Source organism: Pyricularia pennisetigena (genome assembly GCF_004337985.1).
Source record: "Pyricularia pennisetigena strain Br36 chromosome 4 map unlocalized Pyricularia_pennisetigena_Br36_Scf_6, whole genome shotgun sequence".
Classification (NCBI taxonomy): Eukaryota; Fungi; Ascomycota; class Sordariomycetes; order Magnaporthales; family Pyriculariaceae; genus Pyricularia; species Pyricularia pennisetigena.
The window spans coordinates 1,386,894-1,411,605 of NW_021940918.1; the positions used below are offsets into that span (position 1 = coordinate 1,386,894).

Sequence of the window (24,712 nt, forward strand, 5' to 3'; positions counted from 1 at the left end):
ACCAACTTGCCCGGCCCACGAACAAGGAAGGTAACAAGGGATAGCAGGGGGTCCAGGCGGAGCACGGCCCCCGGGGGTTATGTGCTGGCAATCGCCAGGAAGAATTGGCATGCGTGAAGAAGAAGCACGGAGTATGGACTGAAGGAGGCACTACACTAGACAGAACCATTTGTTCTTTGGGCAAAGACAGAAAAAAAAACCAAAAAAAAAAAAAAAAACCTGTATGTTCAAGCATGGTTTAATAGAAAGGCGCTCCATAGAAGGGGAAAAGGGAGGATCCACCGTTACCATCATCATCCCGTCAAGCCCGTCAAACCCGTCAAACCCGTCAAATCGCATTTTCCCATTTCCACACTTTTTCATTCTTCCACCCGTCCTTCCAATTCTCCTCTTTTCCCACAAATACCGACAATCCATGGATATTTACTTCTTCGGGACTTGATGTAACTTTGCACGAGGTTGTGCCATTTTGCACGGTCTGGTTTATCGTATCATTAGGAGGTGTTTCAGAAACTGGCCCCAGGTTATCTGGCATGCACCTAAGCTACTAGCTAGGCTGTCTTTCTCTATCCGCAACTGTCGACTTTATTTTTGCAGTGGCACCAAAGTTGATTTGCTTACCTTGCATTTTGACTACTACCTAATAATACCTTGCCTTGCAAAACTGACTTACCTTTTTTTTTTCACCTACGTCGCGATCTACCTGACCAAAGCTAAGCTACCTCAACTATCTACCTCCTTCCTATCTTTTAGTATTCTTATTTTCCTCCTTTTTTTTGTATCATCGATCCTACCGCAGCGATCCTCGGAATTCCCGCCAACCAATCCGAGGTCAGAGACACAGTCTGTTCCTCTTCTGGACAAGCCGCACCTGGCCCGTGTTCTATAGTCTCAGTCATTCGCAGCCAAGGTTGCACACCACTGCGGCTTACTTTTCTCCCTTTCTCGGCCTACCTGACCTCCGCCCTCATTTCCCCTCCCTCTCGTCCTTTGCTGCTCCCACTACTTTACTGCATTCTATCAGTTCACCATTTTTGCTTTTCATCTTATCACTAGTCGACGAAACTATCTATCTTTTTTGGTCGTTTATCGCTTTATTCCTCCATTGAAATCCGCCCTCGCAAAAATTTCGTCCGTCGAGGCAATCCGTTCCATCTCACCTACACTTGGCGTCGCGCCCATAGATGGGATCTTTTCGAGCACCACGAGACGAGCTTCACTGGAAATTCACTACCTTTTTGGAGACCCCGCGGCCAAGAACCAGACAACAGGTGAGTCGTGCTCCCCTTGCACCAAAAGATGACCGTGTCACGTCATCATCTAGTATTTAAGTTACCTGCAGCATCGGTGCTCAAAAGACCGGATGACAGAATCGTATTGACGCGCCTCAAGTCTGTACAGTACAGAGTCGCGACCCTTGGCGCTCGGAGCGTCGCCAAATCTGGTCTGACCGGCCAGTAATCGGTGTAGACCGGCGACCACCCACCCACGCCGCCTTACGATGAGCGGCTACAATCACTACGCCAACTTCGGCGGTGGACATTCGCAACACGTTGACGTCTTTGGTTCTTACCAGGATCTCATTGATCCCAGTGGCCTGCCCACAATCAGCCATGCCCCGATGCCATCATCCACGCCCGACCCTCCTCGATCCATACAGCCCAACGGCAACTACAACTTCTCCTACCCGGGCATTTCGAACATTCCGCAGACGAACCCTGGACAGTCGCCTTTCAAGGCTTCAGGACCGACAGCTCCCTTGGCGCCACTTAAAAATGCACCGAATGCAGTCATGGTGAACTCGCCGCATATCATGCCTCCAAACATGCAGTCCCACGGAAGCGACTTTGTGCCTCAGAAACAAGCGACTCTAGCTCATCAATACAGCCAAGCCCAGCTCGGAATGGTTTCGGGAAAAGATGCAAACATAGCTGGGGTTCCCTTCTTGCACAACCCAACGCAGAACATGATGATCGAGCAATACTACCCAACCAGCACGAACGGAAAAAGACTCCTAGACGCGCCTTCAATCAAAGACAGTCGCCCCCAAAAACGTGCCAAACTGGAGAACCAACCACTTCCGCCCCCAGAATCATTCCCGCCTATCGTCGACGATGGTGTCAAGCCTAGCCACAGCTATGCCATGCTGATCGGAATGGCTATCCTGCGCTCTCCGCACCGCCGACTAACCTTGGCCCAGATCTACAAATGGATAACGACAAACTACCGTCACTACCGCGAAGCCGCTGATAATGGTTGGCAGAACAGTATTCGTCACAATCTGAGCTTGAACAAAAACTTCATCAAGCACGAACGGCCCAAGGATGATCCTGGAAAGGGCAGTTACTGGGCCATCATGCCGGGAATGGAACATGTGTACATGAAGGAGAAGCCAGGCCGCAAGTCCATATCGACGCCGGAAGGCATGACAATCATCGGCACCGTAATGGAGAACCAGATACTACCCCAGTTTCCCAAGTCAGAACCGAAGCTACCTCCGCAGACATGTTCGGAGTCTGCTGCGAAAGAGACTTCAACAGCCACGGCATCGCAATCTCACACTGCCCAACAGCCAGACCTTTCCTCGGACGCAACTATCCCCCCGACTGAGGAGCCCCTGGAGAAGACCACCGAAGTTGAAGCTACCGTGGACTTGGGTTCCTTCTCTCCCAATGCAGCCGACATGAACTCGTCACCACCTCTACCAAAGCACTCTGAACCACGCGGCGATACACCGCCGTCAATGATGCGGCGCGACTCAGCGACGCTGAAGTCGCATCGGAGGCAGCGGCCTTCGATGGATGATAGCGGATACATTTCCTCACTGGACTCATCCATCTTGCGACCACAACAACAAACACTCCTCATGTCCGAGACTGATCGGCTCGACAGGTCACGTAACAAGCGGAAAGGCGGACGGGCAGAGGATGAGATTAGGCGCCTGCGTGGTTCATCCTTTGATCCTAGCCCTACCAAGGGTCGTTCCCGCAACAACACAGCATTTGGACCTCAGTCTTCCTCACCAGTCCGTAGACTGGCTGGTGAAGGTCAGATGCTACCACCCCTGACTCCCGCATATAAGCTGGCTCCGCCTCCACAGATGGCGCCACCGTCAGTCTCTCCCAACACCACGCTTCAGCAACATCGTAGGGATGTGGCTCGAATGATTGAGTCGCCTTTAAAGCGTGTAATGGGCCTTGCCGGTGACTGCGGATGGGCAACGCCGTCCAACGACAACATTGATGAGTCGGTGTATACCGACAGCTACGACTTCAATACTGGATACGGCGGTGACTTTTACATACTTCAAGATGCAACACCAGGGGGTCTCTACTCGATTGCGGAGGACGGATCTCCCATCAAGCGCAAGCGGTCGATCATGGATTCATCACCACTCAAGCGACCAGCAAAGAGGCAAGGACTGCCACGACCCAAGTCCACTGCAGTCCTCGGAGATGTAACGCACTCGAACCAACAATTATCGCTCGCGCCAGCTCCCCTTCTTAAGAGCAAGCTGTCACCTGCGAAGTATTTTGCGCTCAAGTCGCCAGGCAAAAAGATGCAGGACCTTCCATCATCCCCAAGCAAGATTCTTGCGGCATCTCCTCTCAAGGTGACTCCTGCACTAAGCACATTGGACAACGTCAATGATGAAAATGCGGTGCCGAGCGTTGTCTTCGAAGATTTTTGCTCAACGGAGCTGCTCGAGGAACCGAGCGAATCGCACGACCTTGACATAATGAAGGGCTTCGAACGGATTGGTCATAACATGGGGGCAGATCCGGGAACTATGCCATTTGCCGTGGCGAATTTCAAACCTGGCCTGGGGCGAAGCCATACTAGCACATTTTAGGAGACAATTTGTGAATCTACTCGTGATTCACAGGAGCCATACAAGATAACGGACTCTCCAGCCAGCCAAGGCTGAGGAGAAGACGATCCCTTGTACCAGGCGCAGTCTCTACGATTCCCTCAGCTTTTTTTTCTTTTTCTTTTTGTGGAGTTGGACGGATGGTTGTCAAATGCGGTCGTGATGGGGTTTGTTTCCCTTGTGATTCATAAAAACGAATGGGCGCACGGGCGTTTGCGGGCTTCATCAAGCCTAAGTCATATTTGATTTTTTTTATTTTTATTTTTATTTTTTGTTTCTTTCGCTAATACTGAAGCTGTCTCTTTCTTTTTGTATGGGACGAATTAACGACATGTATGTCTTCTTGGGCCGGTCAGGAGCGACTAGGATATGGATATGAATGAGGGTCATTGGGGGTATGTTTGGATCACACACTTTGGTATGGGTTTCAGGTCTAAAGCACAAGCCGGACAGGCACGACAGATGCCATGTTGCAGCTATGGCTAGTCTTTGATCCCTTTTAAGCGAGAACATCATCTGATAGCGGCGTTGTTGGGACCATAATCATTTGGTATTTTGGGAATTGCAACCCTCTAATGTGACCCTATTACTTCGTTTCCGTGATGCTGCCATGTACCCGTGGCTATCTGTTGAGCTGTTCCCTCGGCGCAATCATTTGAGGTTTTTTTTTTTTTTTTTTTTTTTTAAATTTTTTATGCTTTTTTGGATGGACTGGTTCCGCCACCATAATACCATAAGGCGGCAACCCTCCTCGTATCAATATATTCCCTGTATCCTTCCGGTCCAACTAGATTCTTGCTGATTCACGGAAATCTGATATGGGAAGGGATTCGCGTTGGTGGTGGTTATAGGCGGTATATGATCCTTGTGTGTGTTGACAAAGGTGATGATTTTCATAGTGCTGGCCAGCAAGGTAGCCTCGGTAGCCTTGCGGACCTTTGCGCGCTCTGTTTTGGTCAACTGATATCAGGATACGCAACTTCTTGGATAATATCTTCTGAAGGGCCCATCATTCGGGTCCTCTCTTTTCCAAGCACATGGTGCCTTGGTTGCATCTTTCCCAGGGGATTTTTTTTTTGTCTCTCTCTCTCTCTCTCTTGTTTATCATCTTTTTTTTTTGTTCTTGATAGAAAAGAAACTTACCACTCTCAGTCCTGGGCTCAGCCACAGTGACCTTGACGGTCCAATACTCCCAGCAGACCTCCTCCTCGCCCCTCATGGCGAGCCAGGTCTTGCGGCGCTTCTTCTCAAAGAACTGGACCGAGATCTGGCCCCTGCCCGAGGAGCCTCCGCCACCGTGGGGCTGCTTGTCGAGCTGGCGGGCGAGGGCGGCGACTCGCTGGTCGATCATGGTCTCGAGCTCGACATCGTCGACCAGAGGCAGGGTCAGGTCCAGGACGTCGCGCGTCTGCGGGGTCAGGGTCGGGAAGAAGCGATGGAAGAATATCGTATGCAGGATACCTTGTTCGCGGGTGGGGAGTTACCCGGTTTGGTGTTCGCGCTCGCTTTAGTTTGGGTTCTTGTTTATATTGAGTTTTTTTGGGTAGCGTTCCAGGCAGTAAAAGAGAGGCGGGAAATAAACAAACAACAATCACAGGAACGATGCAGACATGGTCGGGAGGAATTTACAAACCGCGGACTACATCTTGTACTGTGGTGGGATCGGCAAAGGCCTCGAGGATGAACTCGGGCGGGTTGCTCTGCGCCATGGCGGGATATGAAATCTGGAGACGCGGCGGCCGGCGCGGAGTCTGCTGTCGCCGTTTGGCAGGAAAAGGTAGAGTATTAAAAAAGGGGGGAAATAAAAGACTATTTCAAGGCGTTGCGAATCTCAAGTTATCTTTTTTTAAACGGGGCACGCGGGCAGGTCTGTTGGTCTGAGTCGGCGGGACAGGAGTGTACGTCTGATCAATGATGCGGCGCAACAGTAGTTCGGACTAAGATCAAGCGTTAAGCTGGCTAGTGGCTCGTCATCTGGTTACCTCTGATAGGTAGGGCACCATTGTCGTCTGCTCTCCTCAAAAGATTGCTCTTGTCAGACTTTTTTTGGATTTGGCATAAAAGGTAAGGTACGTACAGACGAAAGATGCATATTCAAATCTCTCCGGGTTTAAGGGAGGTGAGGTGGAGAGGTTAGCCTTCTTGCACATGCAATCAATCAATCAATCATCGCATCCAGTTATCAGTGTGATGTTGTCACCACGGCGGGGCAGACAAGACAGATGCCACCCCCTGACGTGCATTGTGGAGTGGGCGGTTTGGACTAAATTATCGAGCTGTTGCCTCTAGCCGAGCAGTGAGCAAGTCCCACTCAAGAGTTCACAGAGCAAAATGCTTACACTGGGTACAATGAAGTACACAACAAAGAGGTAAAGCCCTGGGATTGTACAGCTGGATGATTATTTGCACGTTATCTTACTTTGTTTGCAGTAGCATTGGGAATATATAAGCCTCCCAATCATTAGAAAATGAACGATATTGGTAGACCGTGAGTAATTGTGCAAATAACGCAAATAGTAATGCCAACAAAGCTGATACGAATCGTGGTTGTGCGGCTGCTTACTAGCTGGAGGTTACAGCTTGATAATCTGGCCCTGTTCTGATTGCACAGCAGGTAGCACGTGCAGAGTTAACCAAGGTGCCGCCGGCAAGATGCATGTACCGTTTACGTGCCATCACCGTGGGCCCTTCCAAGCCTCGCGACCGAATGCAGCCGCGACAAACTCCGATGCGCTAAGTCTACACTTTAAACCCCAGACCTTTTTTTTTTTCGCGGGGGTTTGTGTTCTGGGCCGAGGCTCGTGTCGTCACCCCATCGTAGTTGCACGCGGCTGGAAATAAAGCAACTGCCTGCATCGACATACCCATTACTTTGCTTTTTGATTTCCGCCCGCTTATACTACCAGGCTTGTTGTCGAACGCAAGAACACATTCACTAAAGAAAAGTGGAAAGAAAACAATAACGATTTAAAATCAACAAGCACTCGTCAAATCAACACGACACTTAATGCCAAACAATTTCTAGCCCATGCAATGTACTCCGCAACACGGCGATGGCTTCGTCGCAACAGAACTCCCATTGCTGTCGGCGCTGGCGTGATAGGCGCCGGCTACCTCGTTTCCCGATATGTGATGGGCAAGATCAATGACGCGCGGGAGCGGATGAGTAGCGACCGCATCGCCAAAGAAAAGTTCGATCCACCGCTCCTTAGTCCCTTGTTCCCGTCCTGAAAAAAGATGAAGGTGAAGACTAATTCGCACGACCTCAACTCTTTCTTGTGTGTACAGTCTCCGACGGCGCTTCGAGCAGAACCAAGAAGACTGTACCTTTACCGTGTTGGCTTTGTTACCTACCGCTACCCAAAATATTCTCGAGGCTATGGACACAGAGAAGATCACGTACGAGATCCAGCAGTTGAAGGCACGGCCAGCGGGACCACCGAGCATAGCCGACACCACCCTCACTGAAGATGATGGCCGCAGCGTCTCTGCTTCTGGTCCCGCAAATAGCACGCCGGCTACCGAATCTGACCCTCAACCACAGCCTGCAGAGGCCGCCGCCGCGAACGCCTCACGCAAGACCAAGCGCCAGCTGTGGGACGACCTGGCCATAAGCTCCATCACCAGGGCTTTTACCCTCCTCTACGTCCTCGCTCTGTTGACCATGCTTACGCGCATCCAGCTCAACCTTCTCGGCCGCCGGAGCTACTTATCAAGTGTCATAACCCTGGCCACGGGGTCTGCCCAGGCCTCCATTGGACTGGAGAACAATGATGACGACAGTCCGGATGTCGTCTATGGCAGTGACTTTGACGTGAACCGGAGGTACCTGACTTTTAGCTGGTGGCTGCTCAACAAAGGCTGGGCTGAGCTCAGGGATCGCGTGGAGGTTGCTGTTCGGGGCGCGTTTGGTCATCTCAGCCCACGTGATGAGCTTTCCCTCGACATGTTCGGCAGGCTCACTAAGCAGGTTCGGGATGAGGTTGAGGCCGATGTCAAATGGCTAGCGTTTCTACTGCCACCGCGAGATCAAGAGGACTCTGTGCTTGCAGAGTCGGGCATCCTGGGCGAATCTGAGACGGCCGCGGGCGCAGAAGGAAGCATGATTGTCATCCAATCGCAGTCGCCTGTCGTCCCGCCTCCGCTGCGTCGCCTGCTGGATGAGACGTCGGACATCATAGACTCGCCTGCATTCTCCTACGTGCTCGCCAAGATACTCGACGCCGGATTCTCAACCCTGATTGAGGGCGAGCTGGCCCAATCTGTCTTCGGCTCGGGCGGGGTCCCCAAGCCCACGGTGCAGCTACCAAAGGTGCTCTCGTGCCTAACGCGTCAGGCGCATGCCGTAGGCAACGGCATGCCTAACAAGTACCTACAGGCCATGGAGACGGTGCGCGAGCTCGAAGGCTTTGCGGCCGTTGTGTATTCTAGCAACTGGCAGAACGAGATGCGGGATGACGAGGGCGACGTCATGGCTGGGAGCGCAGCCGTCATCGTCCCACCCACCGCATCCTTCGAGGCTGCCTGGAATCGGGCTGTGGAAGGCCGCCAGGCATCATAGGATCGCGCTCCATGATTCTTCTCCAATATTGTTTGACGCTTGCCTGGATTTTGCTCGGGCACCCTGTATTATATTATTTTGTAATTCCTCGGGTATGGATTACGACGACTTCATAGACATAGGATACACTCCAATGAATCAAAGCGCTATGGACTCTATTATTGGTGTTTATCATTCGCCGGATCAAAGATACTAAGTACAAACTTGACTCTGGTATCCTTCCTTAATGGGGCTATTGACCAAACCCAGTGCTTTCCCATAGAAATGCGAGTCAGATGCTAGAGATGGCGCATACATTTCCTCTCTTGAGAGACACAGTAGCACTCTGTGCGTGTCAACTCTGGGGAATCTAGAAAAAAAAAAAAAAAAAAAAAAAAAAAAAAAACGCTTATCTAATACGTCTAGCAGCCTCAACAAAGGCCCGTATCTTGGCCAAGCTTTGCTTGCCGTCCTCCTCGACTCCACTGCTGACATCCACTCCCACCACCCGGCCGGCAAACTCGCCCAAGGCCGAGACGGCGTGCTCTACATTGTCAGGCCCCAACCCGCCCGCAAAGACGACCTGCAGATCCGCGTCCTTCTCGAATTCGGCCTTGACGGCCGCTGCATCCAGTTGCTGTCCGGACCCGGAGCCAGAGTCCAACAGCGGCAGTACGTGGTAGCCACGGAGCCCAAGCCCTGGTTCCCCAGGCTTGAACTTGCGCACGACGGGCACGGGTATCAGCCTTGCCCATTCCACGGGCTCGTTGCCATGGAGCTGGACAACATCCAGCTTATATCGTGCCTGTTTTTCCAGAATCTCGTCGAGGGGCTGGTTCTGGAAGACTCCAACCAGCAGCGGCCCTTTTCTCCTGAGCGACTCTCTGCCTTGCGAGAAAAAATCCTTTGGGGTCGTCTGTTGTGATTTTGGGGCAGCCGAAGACGGCGCCGTCTCGTGCACCGCCTTTGATATCTCCAGGGCCGCCTCGTCCGAGACGCATCGCTTCGTGCCGGGGACCAGTATCATTCCCACCATATCGGCTCCCGCCTTGACGGCCTCTGCCGCGGCCTCGGCCGTTCTCGTGCCGCAGATCTTGACCAGCAAAGGCCCGGGCTGGGGCTCTGCGGGTGCTGCGGCTACGCCTGCGCAAAGCTGATGGATGAACTCGGAGGCGTCCGGAGCCCGCATGATGGATTCGCCGACGAGCACGGCGTTGACTCCATCCTTCTTGTAGGCCATGACATCATCGTGCGTGTTGATGCCGCTGAGCGCACACAGGATGGTGGACTCTGGTACCATGGATCTCAGCCGGCTCGTCGTGCCCAGGTCGACCTCAAAACTCTCTAGGTTGCGGTTGTTCACACCAATGGCCTTTGCACCAAGCTCCACGGCGATGGACATTTCATCGCCATTTTGAACCTCGACCAACGGCTCCATTCCCAATGACAAGGAGTAGTCGTATAGGCGCTTGAGTACGTCGACTTCCAGCATTTTCACAATCAGAAGCACCGTGTCGGCTCCGGCCAACCTCGCCTCGAGGATCTGATACTCGTCAAAGATGAACTCCTTGCGGAGTATTGCCGGCCTGTTTGGCATGCCGGCAAGAACCTGTCTAATGGCTCTCAGGTCCTCGATGCTCCCCTTGAACCAGTCTGGTTCTGTGAGAACCGAGATGACGCTGGCGCCTGCTAGGGCATACTTGCGCGCCTGGGCCGGGGCATTGATGTGCGGTGCAAAATCGCCCTTGGACGGCGAAGCACGCTTAATCTCAGCCATAAGCGCCACTTCGAAGGGGGACTGGCGGAGGCGGTCGATTAGGGGCACCAGCGGGGGAGCGGCATTGAGTCGATATGCAGCCTCGAGGTCGGCCATTCTCTGCGACGGGAGCTGCTTCTGGGCCGACACCAACTCCCTGCGGCGGGCGTAGATCTTTTGCAGAATGTTAGGCTTCTTGCCGCCCGAGGAGGCGACAGCCTCTTTGGCCTTGGAGCTAGCGGCGGCGTCCTTGGCCTGTTGCAGAATCTCCGAGTTCTCCGCCCAGGTGCCGTGCTGGAGCCTGACAAAGTTGCGGAACATGGCGCGGCCGTCGGCGGAGAGGATGCTCTCGGGATGGAACTGTACGCCCTCGATGGCGTACTCCTTGTGCCGGACGCCCATGATGACGCCCTTGCTGCCGTCCTCCTTGGCAATCCACGAGGTGACCTCAAGGGCCTCGGGGAGGCTCACATGGGTACCTGCCAGGGAGTGGTACCTGGTGACGGGCAGACCCTGTGCCAGGCCGGCGTAAACCCCCTTACCGTCGTGGACCAGGGGAGACGTCTTGCCGTGCAGGATCTCCCCGGCGAAGCTGACCTCGCCCCCGTACAGATCGATGATGCACTGCTGGCCCATACACACGCCAAAGATGGGAATCTTGCCGGCAAAGTGCTTGATGGCATCACGACTGATTCCTGAATCAGTCCTTGGGTGGCCGGGTCCGGGGCTGATGACCAGCTGGGTGGGTTTCAAAGCTATCAGCTCATCGAGCGTGATCTGGTCATTGCGGTAGACGGTGACCTTGGCACCCTCAAGTACGAGGTATTGGTAGACATTCCAGGTGAATGAGTCATAGTTGTCAATGAGAATCAGGTTTGACGCCGTGGGAACTGGTGGTGAGGGGTCGGGATGATGAGGTGAGTTGTCGACAATGCCTGTAGTGGCCATCTTTCGTCCCTTCTTTTGTCTGGTGTGCGGTTGACGTTGGAGATGTCAGTGCGAGGCGGGAGTGAACTGAACTAATACCAGTGCCAGTGGATTGGGGTCACTGAAAATTGCAAACGGCTGTCACAACCCACCCAACTCACGCTTTGTGGGTGTTCTCGGGGGGTTAAATAGGTACGAGGGGTCAATTGCGTCTGATCGGTTGAATTTTCTGTCTCTTTAACACAAGGCTCCACCCTGCTTTTGGATATATTCTGACACTTCAAAGCCTGAGCCAAACCAACTTTTTTTTTGCTGTGACACATCATGAAAATCTGGGTTCTTCCAAAGTTTATACACCTAGGCGAGCTAGGTATACTATGCACCAAGCTCCGATTATGGCGGCGAGCTCGGAGTGGGGATTATGTGGCAAGCCCCCCCCCCCAAGCTTTCAAGAAGACCGTTGCCGGAAACGGAGGCTCCACAAGAGTTAAGGTTGAAGAACGGCAGTACCCACTGTTTTGACAATCGCTTTACAACGGCCGGATTGATTTTTGGTTACGCGTGCAGGTGCAATCGGCGCGTCCTTTTATCTTTTTTGTTCCTTTTTTTTTTTTTTTTTTCTTTTCCCCCTGGTAACCTCAGGGCTGAAAACACTGGATACGACGACAAGGCACCCTACCTGCCCGAAGCATTCCCATCCCACCGACCCGGAGTCCGCTTGCTGCTGATTTGGAAAACAAAGGACCTAAATCCTGCGATAGTATCTGCCTCCATACGGTCGCATTTCTCGCCTTGCTCTCGATGATTTGAAAACGCCCTCCCTGCCTCAAATTCCATGCCACCGGGCCTCACCGGCGAACGAGCGTCACGACCATGGCAGCTCTTTCGGACCGCATCTATCTCCCACCACTTGACGAATGCATTTCCGGTGAAAAGCGCTTGCTGTGAGCTTCCACGACCTGCTCAGGGCACCAGTTCTTCTACAAAGGACCATCGACTAACCTAGCTTCTGCACGCATGTAGCTCATGGAGGCTTGTTGCATCATCTCTGACCGACCCAGACGCAAGTCGCCTAACCTCCAAAGCCGTCTCGGACTTCCTGAAAGACCCTTATGTAGCAGCACTCTTTAAAGACCCATCCCAGACGTTTGCGCCGCCGTCCCCGCAGACGAAATCCGACTTCGAAACCAAGACGTCGCCGATCAATGCGACAACCCCCGCCGACGACTCTTGCGACTTGCAGACGATAAAAAAGGACGCACTTTGGCTAAGCAAGAACGCCGCCATCAATGAGACGACTGCTCTGCGAATTGTTGTTGCCGAAGCTCAGTGTCGTCCGGAAAGCCACCTCAACGCCCCGCTGTCCTCCCAGGATGTAGCCAACATCAAGGATATTGTGGGCCAGAATGCCGCACCAGGAGCCAGCATCCTCTCAGCCATTGCTGCTGCGAGCCCCGACGATGCCGAGACCATCTGGACCGACTTCCAGGGCGAAGACGCACGGCGAACTCGCATTCTGCACACATACCTAGCAGAGCGCAGGCATTTCGCCGTCGCAGCAGCCAGCACTGCTGCTCATGTTCTGTCCAGCGCGGACCCTTCAGACCAATCTGAGCGCGATGAAATCTTGAGTGGTGGACCTACGTGGCTGAGCTACCTGACCAGCTGTATCAAGCGATCGCTGGCCGGCCTGGATGCCACTCTTGAGGAGGACAAATATAAGACGGAAAACCTGACAATGGACTGGGGACGGACCTGTCTGGTCGAGGCTGCCCATGTTATGATGCTCATCTTTCAGATAGTTGATGCAACATCGAATCGATCATTTGCCGCGCCTTCTTTTGTGGCAGAGTGGTTCGCCTTTATAACCGACTACGGATTCCTGGACGCATTATCACCAGTAAGTCTACCATTGCGAGATAAACCTGGGAGGTGCCTGTGCTGATATGCGTTACAGGCAGATGCTAGTGTGGGGGAGCTCGCCCTCCCGTTAAAGTGTCTTGTGTGTGCCATCACAATGGCTTTGCTGAACTTGCCTCGCTCTATGGCCTTGCTTGACCAGGATCTCGAGCTTGGGGTAGATGAGCACTCGTACATCCAGGATGCCGACATATTGCTGCAGGTGCATGGCACAATACAGATAGCTGCGGAAAATGGTCTGTACACCGCCGCTCCTGCTGTCTTCTCTTGGTCGCTTCTGCTCCATCGCATGTACGTGGCGTATCAGGAACGCGCCGAGAGGCGAGATTTGGCGCAGAACCAACGAGCCCAGGCCGGATTCGAGCTTGAGTATCATCCCGTAGGGGCCACTGGACGCCGCAACTCGACGGGCAGCATCGTCTCGATAGAAGCCCGGAGCTACGATCAGTTCCTGGTCAACACCTCCATGTCTCAAGACATACAAGTTGCCGAGACCCTTGCTCAAAGTGCCACCGCTCAAGGCTTCGTTTACGATATCCTCTCGGAATTCTCGCAGTGCTCAGGGGCAAACCCAGAGGCGGCCCTTCCTAGGGACGTTGGCGCCAAGATCCGCTGCCATTTCCTGGAACTGCTCAAATACAGCTTCCCTCTTGTGGGCTACCAATCTGAGCCCGTAACCACACTGCTTGCCGTACTCTCTGCCGGCGATTCCGACCAAGAACGGCAGTTACGCTCGGGTGATTTGCCGAAACCTGAACCACCAGTAGACGCAGTCCTTGAGGATCCGATGCTCCTCGACGCCTATGTACTTCAGGCTTTCAATCGCTACCCCTACGAGTACGCTCCCTTCACCACTCTTTGCAAGCTTTTGGCTGCTCGTGTTGGGGAGGAGGAATCGTCCGGTGCTATCCTCAAATATCTGCTAAAGACGCCGACATTGACGTTTGTGCTTCCCGAGGACTTCCAAGAGTACCAGCTCATCCTGGAAGAGGAAAACTCCAACGCAATCCAGATCTTGCAAGAAGTACCACTTATTGAGCCGTCACCAACCTCCTGGAGACGCCAAGAACCCGATGATGAGTCGTTTGATATTCCTGCGGGGTCACAGGGTCGCTTTATCACAGACTCGGGCAGAGTTGTCTTGATGGAGTATGAGCATTCGTCCTTGGCGTTGATAGGGAAGCGCTTGGAGGTCTACTCGTCGCCAGAGTCATATCGCTCAGTACTTGGGCCTTTGCAGCCACAAGAAGCAGCAGATGCCGTATCGCTTCTGAATGTTTTGATTCAGCGGGAGATGACGAGCCACGGGCCGGCGTCTGGTCTGTCAATCCTACAAGAGGCTAGCAGGTCTGTAGGCCGGACGAAGGATGTTGTCAGCATTATATGCGATATTCTCGACCACAGTATTCAAGGAGAGAAAGTCAGCAACGATTCTTCAGTCATGGCTCTCCTCACCGCATGTGTACGGTTCCTCGATACAGTGCTACCGCTATGTCCTGGGCGTGTGTGGTCGTATATGGCAAGATGCGAGCTTCTCAACACAGAGTCCCGCGCTGGAAGACTCTCCAGGATATTAGGCAACCCGGACCTTAATAGCGATCGGTTTGATTTCCTGCATACCGTCATCGTCTTCCTGTCCGAACTTGTCGAGAACGCGATGCAGAGCTCCGTCCGCCGCAAGGTGACTATCGCCAAACCTGGTGCTCTGCAGAAGCACGGTACAGTGAGTCTCTGGCAGGGGACGTCGGACAAATTGTTGACGCAGGTGGCTGTCTCTATTGCGCAAACGGCGGTGGATATTTTTGAGAACTCATCGACATGGCGATATGTGTCCGACCTGCACCCGAGCATCATTCTGCGCGATCTTGTGCCTGTCTTGAACAAGATGCTGGTGTACACTTACAGCGTGGGCGAGGGACAAGAGCGACTCACGGATTGCCTCTCTGCGGCCGCTGCGTACGTTTTGGAGTGCTTCCTTTCCTCAACATCCGCGGCTCTCAAGTTTCAGCCGCTGCTGGGGACTTTCTTGTCGGCACGCTTGCTGCCAGAGCCAACACGACTTTACCAGAAAGCATCCCAAACACTGGTTAGCACAACAGTTACTGTCCTTGAGTTTGTGACTTCATTGGTCAAGACTGCAGCTTTCCTCGAGAAGCCAAGCACTTTGATGGAGACGCAGTTGTTCAGATCAACTCCTCTGCTTGCGCGTCTTTGTGGTGTAGGGAATGCCTTTAGAACCCCGGTGACAAGTTTAATGGAGAGCTTGGTAGCCAGTGCCGAGGGATCGGCAAAGAGCGAGCCACCTTCATTGCTTGGCTATCTCGGATCCCAGATCGCAAGGTCGCTACTGAAACTACTCGCTCAGCTTGACAAGCCCTTTGATCGTACCGTGGAAAGCGCTCGATTGTGGAGTTTCTTGTCTACAATACTCCGCAGCCGGCAGCCTTGGATGGCGAACTGTCTCTTGACGGGTAACGTACCACGCGATGCGGTCAGGGGCGAAGGAAAATCGGGCAAGTCATCAAAACTGTCCCCAACATCTGTGCTTGTTGCGGCCAGGGGCAGGCTACAACACATCTCGTCTATTCCTAGCGCGGAAGCACTTGCAATCCTAGAGTTCTTTACTGTGGCGCAAAACCACTGGCCATGGACCATTTTCGCGACCAGAGGAGATGGCGACCATCTACAGCACCTCCGAAAGTACGTTCGCGATCTCAAGTCTGCTTCGCTCACCGCCAAGACCAATCCCGAGGAAGCAGCCAATCAAGCCAGGATTGCAGCTTACATCGCAGAGATGTTCGCTATGCATCTTTATCACCTTCGTCAGATGGGACAGGACATGGCGTTTGCCACCGAGTTGCTGCAAGACCTCGACTACTTTCTGCGGGATGGAGTTCAGCTTTCGGGCTACAACGCCTCGCTGCATGCCAACTTTACAAAGAACTTCGCCAGCCGTTACTCTGGCATTTCACTTGGGTCCTTCAAGCGCACCACCTTTGCCCCTCGTGAGCTTGGCAAGCAGTTCTACTATGCTCTCGACTTGGCGGAGAAGATGCTAGACTTTGACCCTGGCTGGGTAGGACCACGGGACACGGGCTTTAGGAGCGAGATGGAGACGGCCAACCTGAATCTTTCTTTGGTTGATGGCCAGATTGTGAGTCTTGCAAGCCCATGTTGATACGCCGTATGCTTGACGAGTCCCGAGATTACTAACCAAAATTTTAACCTCTCGCAGGCTCTTTTCCATGCCTGGGAGTTCTTATTGCTCGAGCTTAGCGTCTGTCTGCTCCCGAAAAACCAATCAATCGGTGTCATGATGGCACAGGTGGCGGAGCAGTGCATCGAGGCAAGCCACGCGCCAAAGGGCCCCGAAAAGATTTTTGTCAGTCTGAGTAGAGCGCAGGCGAACCTTGCCCTCACCCTGATACAGCGACTGGCGGACGCTTCGCCTTCACCAAAGAGCTCATCAAAACTGGTTGGAGTATTATGGACAGCGCTAAGCAGCGTGGAAGATCGCTTTGGGTCTGGCCAGATCGACTACCACCGCACTCTGCTCAAGACACTATACATAGTCTTGCGTGGCTGTCGACAGATGGACCCATCTGTGTCCATGGTGCAAACAATCCTGAACATTCTCGATCGCATCGTAGCACAAGGGTTCCGAGCCCTTGTGACGCTCATTCACGACCCCGAGACCAAGGTTGCCCCGGCGGACGTAGCCTTGCTGACTGCCATTCTTCAAGCCTGTCTCGCCATACCCAGCGTGGACGAGTGTGGGACGCAAATCCTCAACATGATGGCATCACAGGACGTCCTCCATGTCGCCATGTCACTCTTCTCATGGGCGGACAGGCTTGCCGAAGACGGTGATCCCATCTATGGAGAGCTTAGTTTGCTCTTCCTGCTGGAGCTGTCAACGGTACCTGCGGTTGCGGAGCAGCTTGCCCTCGACGGGTTGCTGGGTCATCTCACCTCAGCCAGGCTTGCTAACTCGATGAGGCGGCCCAACGTGTCGCCGTTCGCCAACACGGCCGGGGCCCAGCGCTGTTATAGCATCTGGACCAAGGCAGTCCTGCCCCTGATGATCAACATCCTCAGCGCGCTCGGGTCGACAATTGCGCCTGAGGTAGCCTTTGTCCTTTCCTGGTTCTCGGGGCTTTTGGACGCCAGCGTTGAACGCTGGGAGGCTCCAGGATTGAGCCGCACGTCGACCAGGGGCGCGCCACGACATATAACACTGCTGGCGGCATCGGAGATCCATTCTCTGGCGCTGCTGACCAGGGTTCTCGAGGCACTGCGACAGAACAACAATCGCGACATCGCCGAGGTGCAGTGGGACGGCTCCACGCTGCTAGAGAATATTGAGTTTTGGCTCTCGCGGCCAAAGCTGTTGCGCGAGTCCCTCGTCCCCCTCGGGAGTCGCGAGGTCGAGTGGAGGGCGACCAAGGTCGTTGGGGCAGATGCCGACAAGGTGGAGAGCAAGTTGGAGGAGAAGGTGGTTTCGCTGATGGAGTCGGTCAAGACTATACTTAGTGACGAAATGGACTAGATCTAGTTGGGAAGACTAGTAGTGTATAATGAACATGAGCCCTTGATCAAGAGCCCAGTGTCTTTTCTTGTCTGTACCCGATGCCTTGGCATCCACGACGAATAGTAAACCCGGCAAATTTGTCTTTTGACAGTAGGCCCAGGGGAGAACATTACTGATATCATTCGTGTCCCAGATCCGCCAGCAGCATTGGATGGCAGTGTCATTAATCCTAGCCAGTTGACTTGCCAAATGTCCGCCCAGAAAAGCCTCCCGATGAAGAACAGCTCGTGATGCAGTAATACAAAACGAAAAAGAGCCGAGGTGTAAGACCGGGGATGAGAAGTGTTTTTAGAGGATTCGAGTATATTACAGTATAGTACAGGGTATCTCTTTCCCTTCCAAAGTCCTACATCCGCCGAGTCTTACATCAATAATCGTCAATGCCCTTGTCTCTCTGTCTGTCTGACTGTCTGTCTCTCGCGCTTCCGCTGTTCCTCTTTTTGCCTTCTTCTTCTTATTGTTGTTGCTGGTTCGCCATCTGGGCGCTGAGCTCCTGGAAGCGCTCGCCCAGGCGCTGCTGGGCGGCCATGTCCTTGATGACGCAGCGCTGGATGCAGCCGGACTCGCGCGAGTTGAGGGCCTTGGACGAAAAGTCGTCGATGCATGACATGAAACAGTGGTCGACGAGCTTGCTGAAGATCTGTTTGTTGTGGTGGTGTTTTTTTTTTTGTTTACCAAACGTTAGGGGAGGAGGCGAAAGATAAAACAAAAAAAATATCAAAACAAAGACAATTCATGTCAATGCTTTGCTGCGCGAGTGTGTTTGGAAACATACGTTGACAAACTCCTTTACTTGTCTCTTCTGCATGCGCTGCTCCAGCTCGCGCATCTCATTGTTGTTTAATCTGTTTTTGTTGTCGACAGACGCGGTTTTGGTCAGTGGAAAGGGAAAACGCCAGGAAAAAAAAAAAAAAAAAAAGGGCCCCCAAAATTGCGGATTCGGTATCCAATGGCTACTGACTGATCCATGATTGTGGCAAACTGCTTTGTGTCTTTTTGGTCGGCTGTGGATGTATTCGCAAGAGATGCACTGTCGCTTTTTTATATGCAGCTGGGAGTAGTGTAGTCTTGAACTTTTTTTTTGGTAGGTAGACTGGGAAAGGGGAGCTGAAAACTATCTTATCCAAACCAAGGTCGAAAGGGAGCCGTGACGTTTGCTTTCAAAACGAAACTTCTCGGGGATCCACCCTTGGACAAAAAGCTGGGCCAAGGCTGATAAGTGATTATATAATATCTCTGGATCTTCTATCTTCACGTGAGACCCGTGATCACTTCCCAATGTGGTAGTCCCGCCAGTGCTCATCCTTAGAAATCTTGGCTAGACACACGGGCGGCGATGGCGGAAGACCTGGAACTTGCTCGGGATATACTGCCTAGATCGCCTGCAGCCGGGGCTTTCGCGAGAACAAAAGAGTCTTGGATTTACTAATCAACTAAGAAATTATATAGGCAAATGATGTCAAATTTTTTTTTTGTCAAAATCCATACAAAACACATGTCCGCTTCTGTTTTTCCTTCGTCACACTTCTCCGGGTGTCTGTCACCCAGACAATTTTTCGCTTAGATATAACTACTAGGACTATCACTTGCTTAGTATCGCATCGAAATAGGATGATGATATGCGTATGATTTGCTTTATAGTGCGGAGAACATGGTTGAATCCTTATTATAACTGGAGCCTGATGCCCCCGTCCGCGAAGTTGAGTAGCACCAAGTGCGTGGAAAGCGGCCAGGCCGAGAGAATGCCTGGGTTGATAACACCGCAGTGTTTTCACGCACCTCAAGTCTGCTATTTTTTTTTTTTTTCATCTTACTCCAGCCCAACGACCCCTTTCCGGAGTCCCCGTGTTGAGGGCAAGCCGCCTTCCTATGTTACCAAAGCATACGCAACTGCAAAACAGCACGCTGAGCATCCAAATGGCCGCTTCCAGGGTCGCCCGGCGCGCAAGACCACCAAGAGCCAACTGCGCTGTGCGGCCTTGGTCGGAGCCCCTTGGCAGGGGCGTGCCGGCCGTGTCGTACAGCATGGGAGTCGGCATCATGTCCGGGTCAAGTCCCGCAATGATAGTAGCCCCGATGACCCCGACGGCGCTCGCCAACATGAACCCAGACTTGGATCGGTCAATAAGATACCATAGAAAAGGGTTGACCAGGGCCAGCGTCAATGACACCTGCATGGTCGAATCCCAGGGCAACTTGCGCTGTTGCGTTCAATTTCAACATTGTACAATTAGTCAGCGGGTTGGACAAGCCCTGGATCGGATGGGGGCCAGTTGACCTACAATAGCAAAAACAATGCCCGCGAAACAACCTACGCCACGAATAACCAGCGCCCAGTCAGTATCAGGTGTGTAGCCGTCCTTCACTTCCTCGGCAGACGTCGAACAGCCGGCATTAGTCTTGGGCCCGAGGGTCCGGTCACAGAACTGATCGAACCACGGGAGGAGGGAACCAAGCAGCACGCCCGAGGCGCCCCAGAACGCGATGTACAGCTTATCATAGGAGCCCTTGGCGGGGAAAAAGCTGGTAGCATGCCGTTGCTGATGTTGCTGCAGCGAGGTGGACATGTGCTCATCCCGTAGCCTATACACGACCATTCCGTAGCAAGCTCCCAGCACAAAGAGTAGCACCGCCTTGGCTGTGAGCGTCAGCAGGTCTACTGATCCCATGGGCTGCGGAGCTGACATCGCTGTTGCCGTCTCAAAGTTTGTCCCGGTTGGCGACATGGGACCGGTGAACATGCCGCCGTTTTGTGACTTTGAAGCAGCCCCGAGGCGCTCCCGTAGTTGCAGTAGGGCTTCAGCACGCTCGGGGTCGTCCTCCTCCTCAACGGTCGGACGGTAGAGGCCCGGACGCCCGGGGGTCTGGGCGCCGGTCCCCCAAGGTGTTCCTGGCTCCGTTCGGTCAGAATAAGGATTGCTTCGAGATCGGCTGTTTCCTGTCATGGTCGGGCTGTATATTCCAAACAAGGCAGACTGGGTAAGGTTCAGGATCGATTGGGTGCGGGAAATGGATGCCGAGTCGGTCTCTTCGGGGGTCTCGGTCGACAACTGTGAAGATGAGCGGCGCTTGGCGTTGAGTAGACTTGCTCTCAAGCTAGATGTAGAGTCTCCATTGCGGGCATGTTGAGAGTCCGAGGGCGACTCATCGCTTGACGGAGTAGCACTCGTCAGGCTGAGGTTGAAAGGGCGTCGGGGGATGGGACGGATGATCGCCGGCGGCGTAGTGTCGGCTGGCATCGGGAAGGAGAGGGTAAGTTCTGTGGAGGCGTTTCTTGGATCTTGGACTCTGGTTTGAAAGATGACGAACTTTTGTAGATGCAGCACACAAGGGGAACGATAGAAAAAAAAAAAAGAAGAAGAAGATGCGTCTGACGACGTGGATCTGCGCGGTCGGTCAAAGAATGCTCAAATCCGAGTTCCAATTGTTATGCTCTCTCGTATTGAGAGGCCAGAGCGTTAAACTGTAGTGGGCAGAGATGATTCAAGCTGGCGGGCCCGGGTTAAAGTATGTTGGCTGAAAAAGAAACCAAACTATTCGAGTTTGGAGGAAGGTGCACGTCTCAGGACAAGAACCCTGAACTAATTTTTTGTTCTAAAATCCCACCCTAAGCACCAGACGATGAATGTATGGTGTTAATTACTCGTACAGGTAGGGTATTATTCTTATTGGAGTCGTGGAGGGAGGAAATTTCCTTGGCCCGGGGGACTTTGATTCGATGGTGGGCTGATTCACTGATGCATGGAAAACGAGCGGCCGTAACCCACCCCAGTGTCTTGCGTCCTGGATGGGGTAGCTAAGGGTTCTTTTTTATTTATTTATTCTTTTTTTTTAATATTTCGTTTCCTCTTGTTTTCATTTGATTATCGCTATTCATATTCGGAAAGGCCTGGGTCCCCTAAGTATCCTCCTCCTTCTTCTGTTGACGGGAAGATTTGGGACAACCAGATGCAAGGTCCACAAATGCAAGCACGACGGCCTCCAGCCTAAACTTGGTTGGCGTCTTTCTTTTTTTTTTTCTTTTTTTCTTTTTTTTTTCTTTGATTCGAGACTCCATCTATTGTAGACTACTGTAGACCTAGAGTGTGTGTGCCTGTCTTTGCCTTACCTCACTCTACACTTACACGATCCACAAACAAAGAAGCACTGCTCATTTCTACCCGAATGGGTGTGGTCGCCTGCCTATCGGGTGTTGGGCTTCCCCAAAATCTCTGGCAAAGATGGTGTGGTTACGTCGTTTGTGCGTCTGGTACTGAGGAAAATATGGCTAGTTTGAATCGCTATTGTTTTCTTTCTCTCCCAAACCTTCACAGCAAGTGAATGTTTTAGACGCTCGCAAAATCGCATTGTTCCTTAGCGCGCATCCAATGGGAATCAATGGGTTTTTCGCCAGAATCACATGCAGAAAAGAACGAGAGCGCAGCAAAAGCGAGCAAAAAGTATGGGGGCGGGATCATGGACCAATCATCATGCGAGTTGATGGCCGATCAGCAGTCGGAACTGTTTGCTACCCTTTTTGAAACCCCTCAAGCCCCTCTCGAGCGTGATGACAGCCCGGCACTACCGAAACTAACAAACTCCTGAACCAAAAGTCAATCAGACCAAGACAGTCTAGGCAGGCTTGGTAAAGCAACTTTGCGGAGTATGTAGGTACAGTGTCCATGTTACCTGCATTGACTCTCTTTGACTATACTAGACTAGAATTCAAAATCTCTCTTTTTTGTTCTTGCTTGTCCCTCCTTCTCTCTTTCATAAGCTTTGTTGTTGCCCCAATCAACAAAAAAAAAAAAAAAAAAAAAAAAAAAAAAAAAAAAACAGAACCCTGGCCGCATGGCCCTTTTTTCTTTCGCGGGGTAGATCTGATGACCGTTGGCCCACTGGGCTGGCTATCTAGGGTCACACAGCTCAACAAGGTAAGCTCAGCTACCTGCATTCCAACCGACATGGTACTGTACTGTACTGTGCTGTACGCACATTTTGGACAATAACCCACTGCAACACTGATACTCGGCAGTCACTTGCCTGATGCGCCACTTTCAGGACAGCATTGCATTTCAATCAATGCACGCGCCCGAGTGGCGTCCAAGCGACCACTCAGCAATTGACAAAAATCATATCTCTCGTATTCGTTACTCCTCGCCGTCTTCTGAATCTACATCTTCTCCGCTCTGTACCTCCTCCTCGTCTTCCCCGCCTTCGTCGTCCAAGCCTTCGGGTCTGGGTATCATCTCGAATGCTGCCAGGCATGTAATCCGATTTTGCGTCTCATAACTTCCCAATTTTTTGCCAATAGGTCCCTTGCCGTTCACGAGAGCTTTCTGCTCCACCTTCCACACGTGGACCTTGCCATCACTGCTTCCAGACACGACAACTCTGTGCTTTTGCTGCGCGTCTTCGCTGCCCGGTAACACCACAAAGTCCTTGATGCGACTGGTAACCCCGGCATCCTTGCCTCCCACGCTGCCTAAAAGTTTGGCAGTTGACAGGTGCTCTGTCTTGTTGACACCATCCCTCCCCTCAACATCTTTTGGCTGCTGTAGATCTTCACTCTTGGTGGAGAAGAAACATATCCGACCATCTTCGGTGGACACGGCAAGGAAACTGACGTCATCGCCCTTCTTGCTGTCCTTCCCGCTATCCTTGGTGGCATTCCATTGAAGGTATAGTACCCTATGCACCTTGGTTCTGAGGCTGCCCATAACGCGGCACTTGGGCGTTCCGTCCATTCCGTAAACCAATACCTCCCGGTCAAAGCCGACCGCAAACTCGTCTTCACCATCGCAGGTGCCCCAGACGACGCTGCGACCTTCTCCCATGTTGTACTTGGCCTCGCCAATCTCGTGTAGGACGTCCTTGCCAAAGTTTAACACGCCGGCCTTTTTGCCCGTGACCAAGTTCCACAGTCTCATGGACCGCTCCCCTTTGCTGACGCTGATCATGACCTTGAGGCTGGGGTGCACTGCAAAGTCGTTGACGCCGGCCGGCGTGCCACCCATGGGCGCCGTGTCTCCACTCGGCCGCCCGTATGCCTTCGGTATCGGAACCTTAATGGCTGAGAGGAGCGACCAGTCACGCGTCCTCGTGATTGCTATCGTCGAATCCTCCGAAGATGACAAGAGCTTAGACCTCGTAGGGAACGAGAGCTTCGTGATCGTAGAAGAGTGGTGCAGCAGCGTGCCCAGCTCCCTGTTCTGCGGGTTCTCGGCGACCGGCCGGGGTGCGAGGGATGAGATGAGGTCCTGCTCAGCGCTCTGTTTGGGCGGGTGCGCAGAGATGTTGTAGACGTTAATTCGCTCGTCCGTACCGCCTGTAGCCAGCATGACCCTCTGGCCTTGGCCCGGGGCCGGTGCCGATGGGGGCGAGAGGGCGAGACATTTCACCGCCGAGTTGTGAGCGTCAAAGAGGAACGTGTCCGCAAAGTCAATCTTGTCTCCCTCCTTTCTGCAGCGTATCGTGGCTGTGAAACCGTGCAGGGTTCGATCGTATGATCCGGTGACAATTTGAACAACAATGGTAGGTTCCTCGGGCCAGGGCTGCACTGCCTTTGCGCGTTTGGTGGTTTGTTGCTGCTCAGGCTCCGCCGTCTTCGGGGCCGCTGCCGCTGCTTCTCGCTTGCGCTTTGCCATTGCGAAATATGGTATGCGAGGGAGATTTCAATGGACGTAATTTCTGCGCAGGAAATTAGAGTCGAAAACAAACAAAGGGGCCCGACGACGCAATAGTACACTTAAAAAAAAAAATATCGCCTGGAGACACACTGCTTTGAACGGGGGTTGCAGTCCTCTGAAAACTTTTGGCTTATCAGAGCAACCGATAAGACCCCCATGTCACAATGTATCCAGAAGCTCGGCGCTGCAGTGTCAAGAGGTGGGGTCAGAATTGAATTTAGCTTCTATCCATACAACAGGCATCGCTACTGAAACCTCCCTCACTATTTCATACATATGACCCTGCTGTCTAAGCTTTGACGAGGTGCGTATGAATGAACGTATAGAAGCTCGTCACTGGACCTCACGATTGAGAACCGCGTGATAACCGTGGAACCAATGATGTAGTTGGTGCTGCTACATTTCCCCATACATGCCACTCTTGTGGCGTTAATTACAT

The 24,712-nt window shown here is 52.7% G+C and overlaps 8 protein-coding genes across 8 annotated transcripts; 3 read left to right on the forward strand and 5 right to left on the reverse strand.

The window, feature by feature from the left end:
• Positions 1-1,501: 1,501 nt before the first annotated feature.
• On the forward strand, positions 1,502-3,853 carry PpBr36_06014 (uncharacterized protein; the record flags this gene model as incomplete). The annotated part of the gene is made up of 1 exon (XM_029893161.1): positions 1,502-3,853. The coding sequence occupies one exon, from the start codon at positions 1,502-1,504 to the stop codon at positions 3,851-3,853; it is 2,352 nt and encodes a 783-aa protein (XP_029746493.1).
• A 774-nt stretch (positions 3,854-4,627) lies between these two features.
• Positions 4,628-5,580, reverse strand: PpBr36_06015 (uncharacterized protein; the record flags this gene model as incomplete). Its single annotated transcript, XM_029893162.1, has 3 exons — positions 4,628-4,818; positions 5,015-5,332; positions 5,505-5,580. The coding sequence occupies 3 exons, from the start codon at positions 5,578-5,580 to the stop codon at positions 4,628-4,630; spliced, it is 585 nt and encodes a 194-aa protein (XP_029746029.1).
• Positions 5,581-6,904: 1,324 nt separating this feature from the next.
• Positions 6,905-8,432, forward strand: PpBr36_06016 (uncharacterized protein; the record flags this gene model as incomplete). The annotated part of the gene is made up of 2 exons (XM_029893163.1): positions 6,905-7,095; positions 7,160-8,432. 2 exons carry the CDS (start codon positions 6,905-6,907, stop codon positions 8,430-8,432), a joined length of 1,464 nt encoding a protein of 487 aa, XP_029746492.1.
• Positions 8,433-8,820: 388 nt separating this feature from the next.
• PpBr36_06017 (uncharacterized protein) lies at positions 8,821-11,115 on the reverse strand (the record flags this gene model as incomplete). Its single annotated transcript, XM_029893164.1, has 1 exon — positions 8,821-11,115. The coding sequence occupies one exon, from the start codon at positions 11,113-11,115 to the stop codon at positions 8,821-8,823; it is 2,295 nt and encodes a 764-aa protein (XP_029746490.1).
• An 852-nt stretch (positions 11,116-11,967) lies between these two features.
• PpBr36_06018 (uncharacterized protein) lies at positions 11,968-17,563 on the forward strand (the record flags this gene model as incomplete). The annotated part of the gene is made up of 4 exons (XM_029893165.1): positions 11,968-12,038; positions 12,118-12,994; positions 13,052-16,168; positions 16,250-17,563. The coding sequence occupies 4 exons, from the start codon at positions 11,968-11,970 to the stop codon at positions 17,561-17,563; spliced, it is 5,379 nt and encodes a 1,792-aa protein (XP_029746312.1).
• Positions 17,564-18,059: 496 nt separating this feature from the next.
• PpBr36_06019 (uncharacterized protein) lies at positions 18,060-18,450 on the reverse strand (the record flags this gene model as incomplete). The annotated part of the gene is made up of 2 exons (XM_029893166.1): positions 18,381-18,450; positions 18,060-18,245 (listed from the first exon to the last, which is right to left on the reverse strand). The coding sequence occupies exons 1-2, from the start codon at positions 18,432-18,434 to the stop codon at positions 18,060-18,062; spliced, it is 240 nt and encodes a 79-aa protein (XP_029746126.1). The 5' UTR covers positions 18,435-18,450.
• Positions 18,451-19,410: 960 nt separating this feature from the next.
• Positions 19,411-20,844, reverse strand: PpBr36_06020 (uncharacterized protein; the record flags this gene model as incomplete). Its single annotated transcript, XM_029893167.1, has 2 exons — positions 19,411-19,806; positions 19,888-20,844. 2 exons carry the CDS (start codon positions 20,842-20,844, stop codon positions 19,411-19,413), a joined length of 1,353 nt encoding a protein of 450 aa, XP_029745850.1.
• A 1,890-nt stretch (positions 20,845-22,734) lies between these two features.
• PpBr36_06021 (uncharacterized protein) lies at positions 22,735-24,231 on the reverse strand (the record flags this gene model as incomplete). Its single annotated transcript, XM_029893168.1, has 1 exon — positions 22,735-24,231. One exon carries the CDS (start codon positions 24,229-24,231, stop codon positions 22,735-22,737), a length of 1,497 nt encoding a protein of 498 aa, XP_029745851.1.
• Between the last annotated feature and the right edge of the window lie 481 nt (positions 24,232-24,712).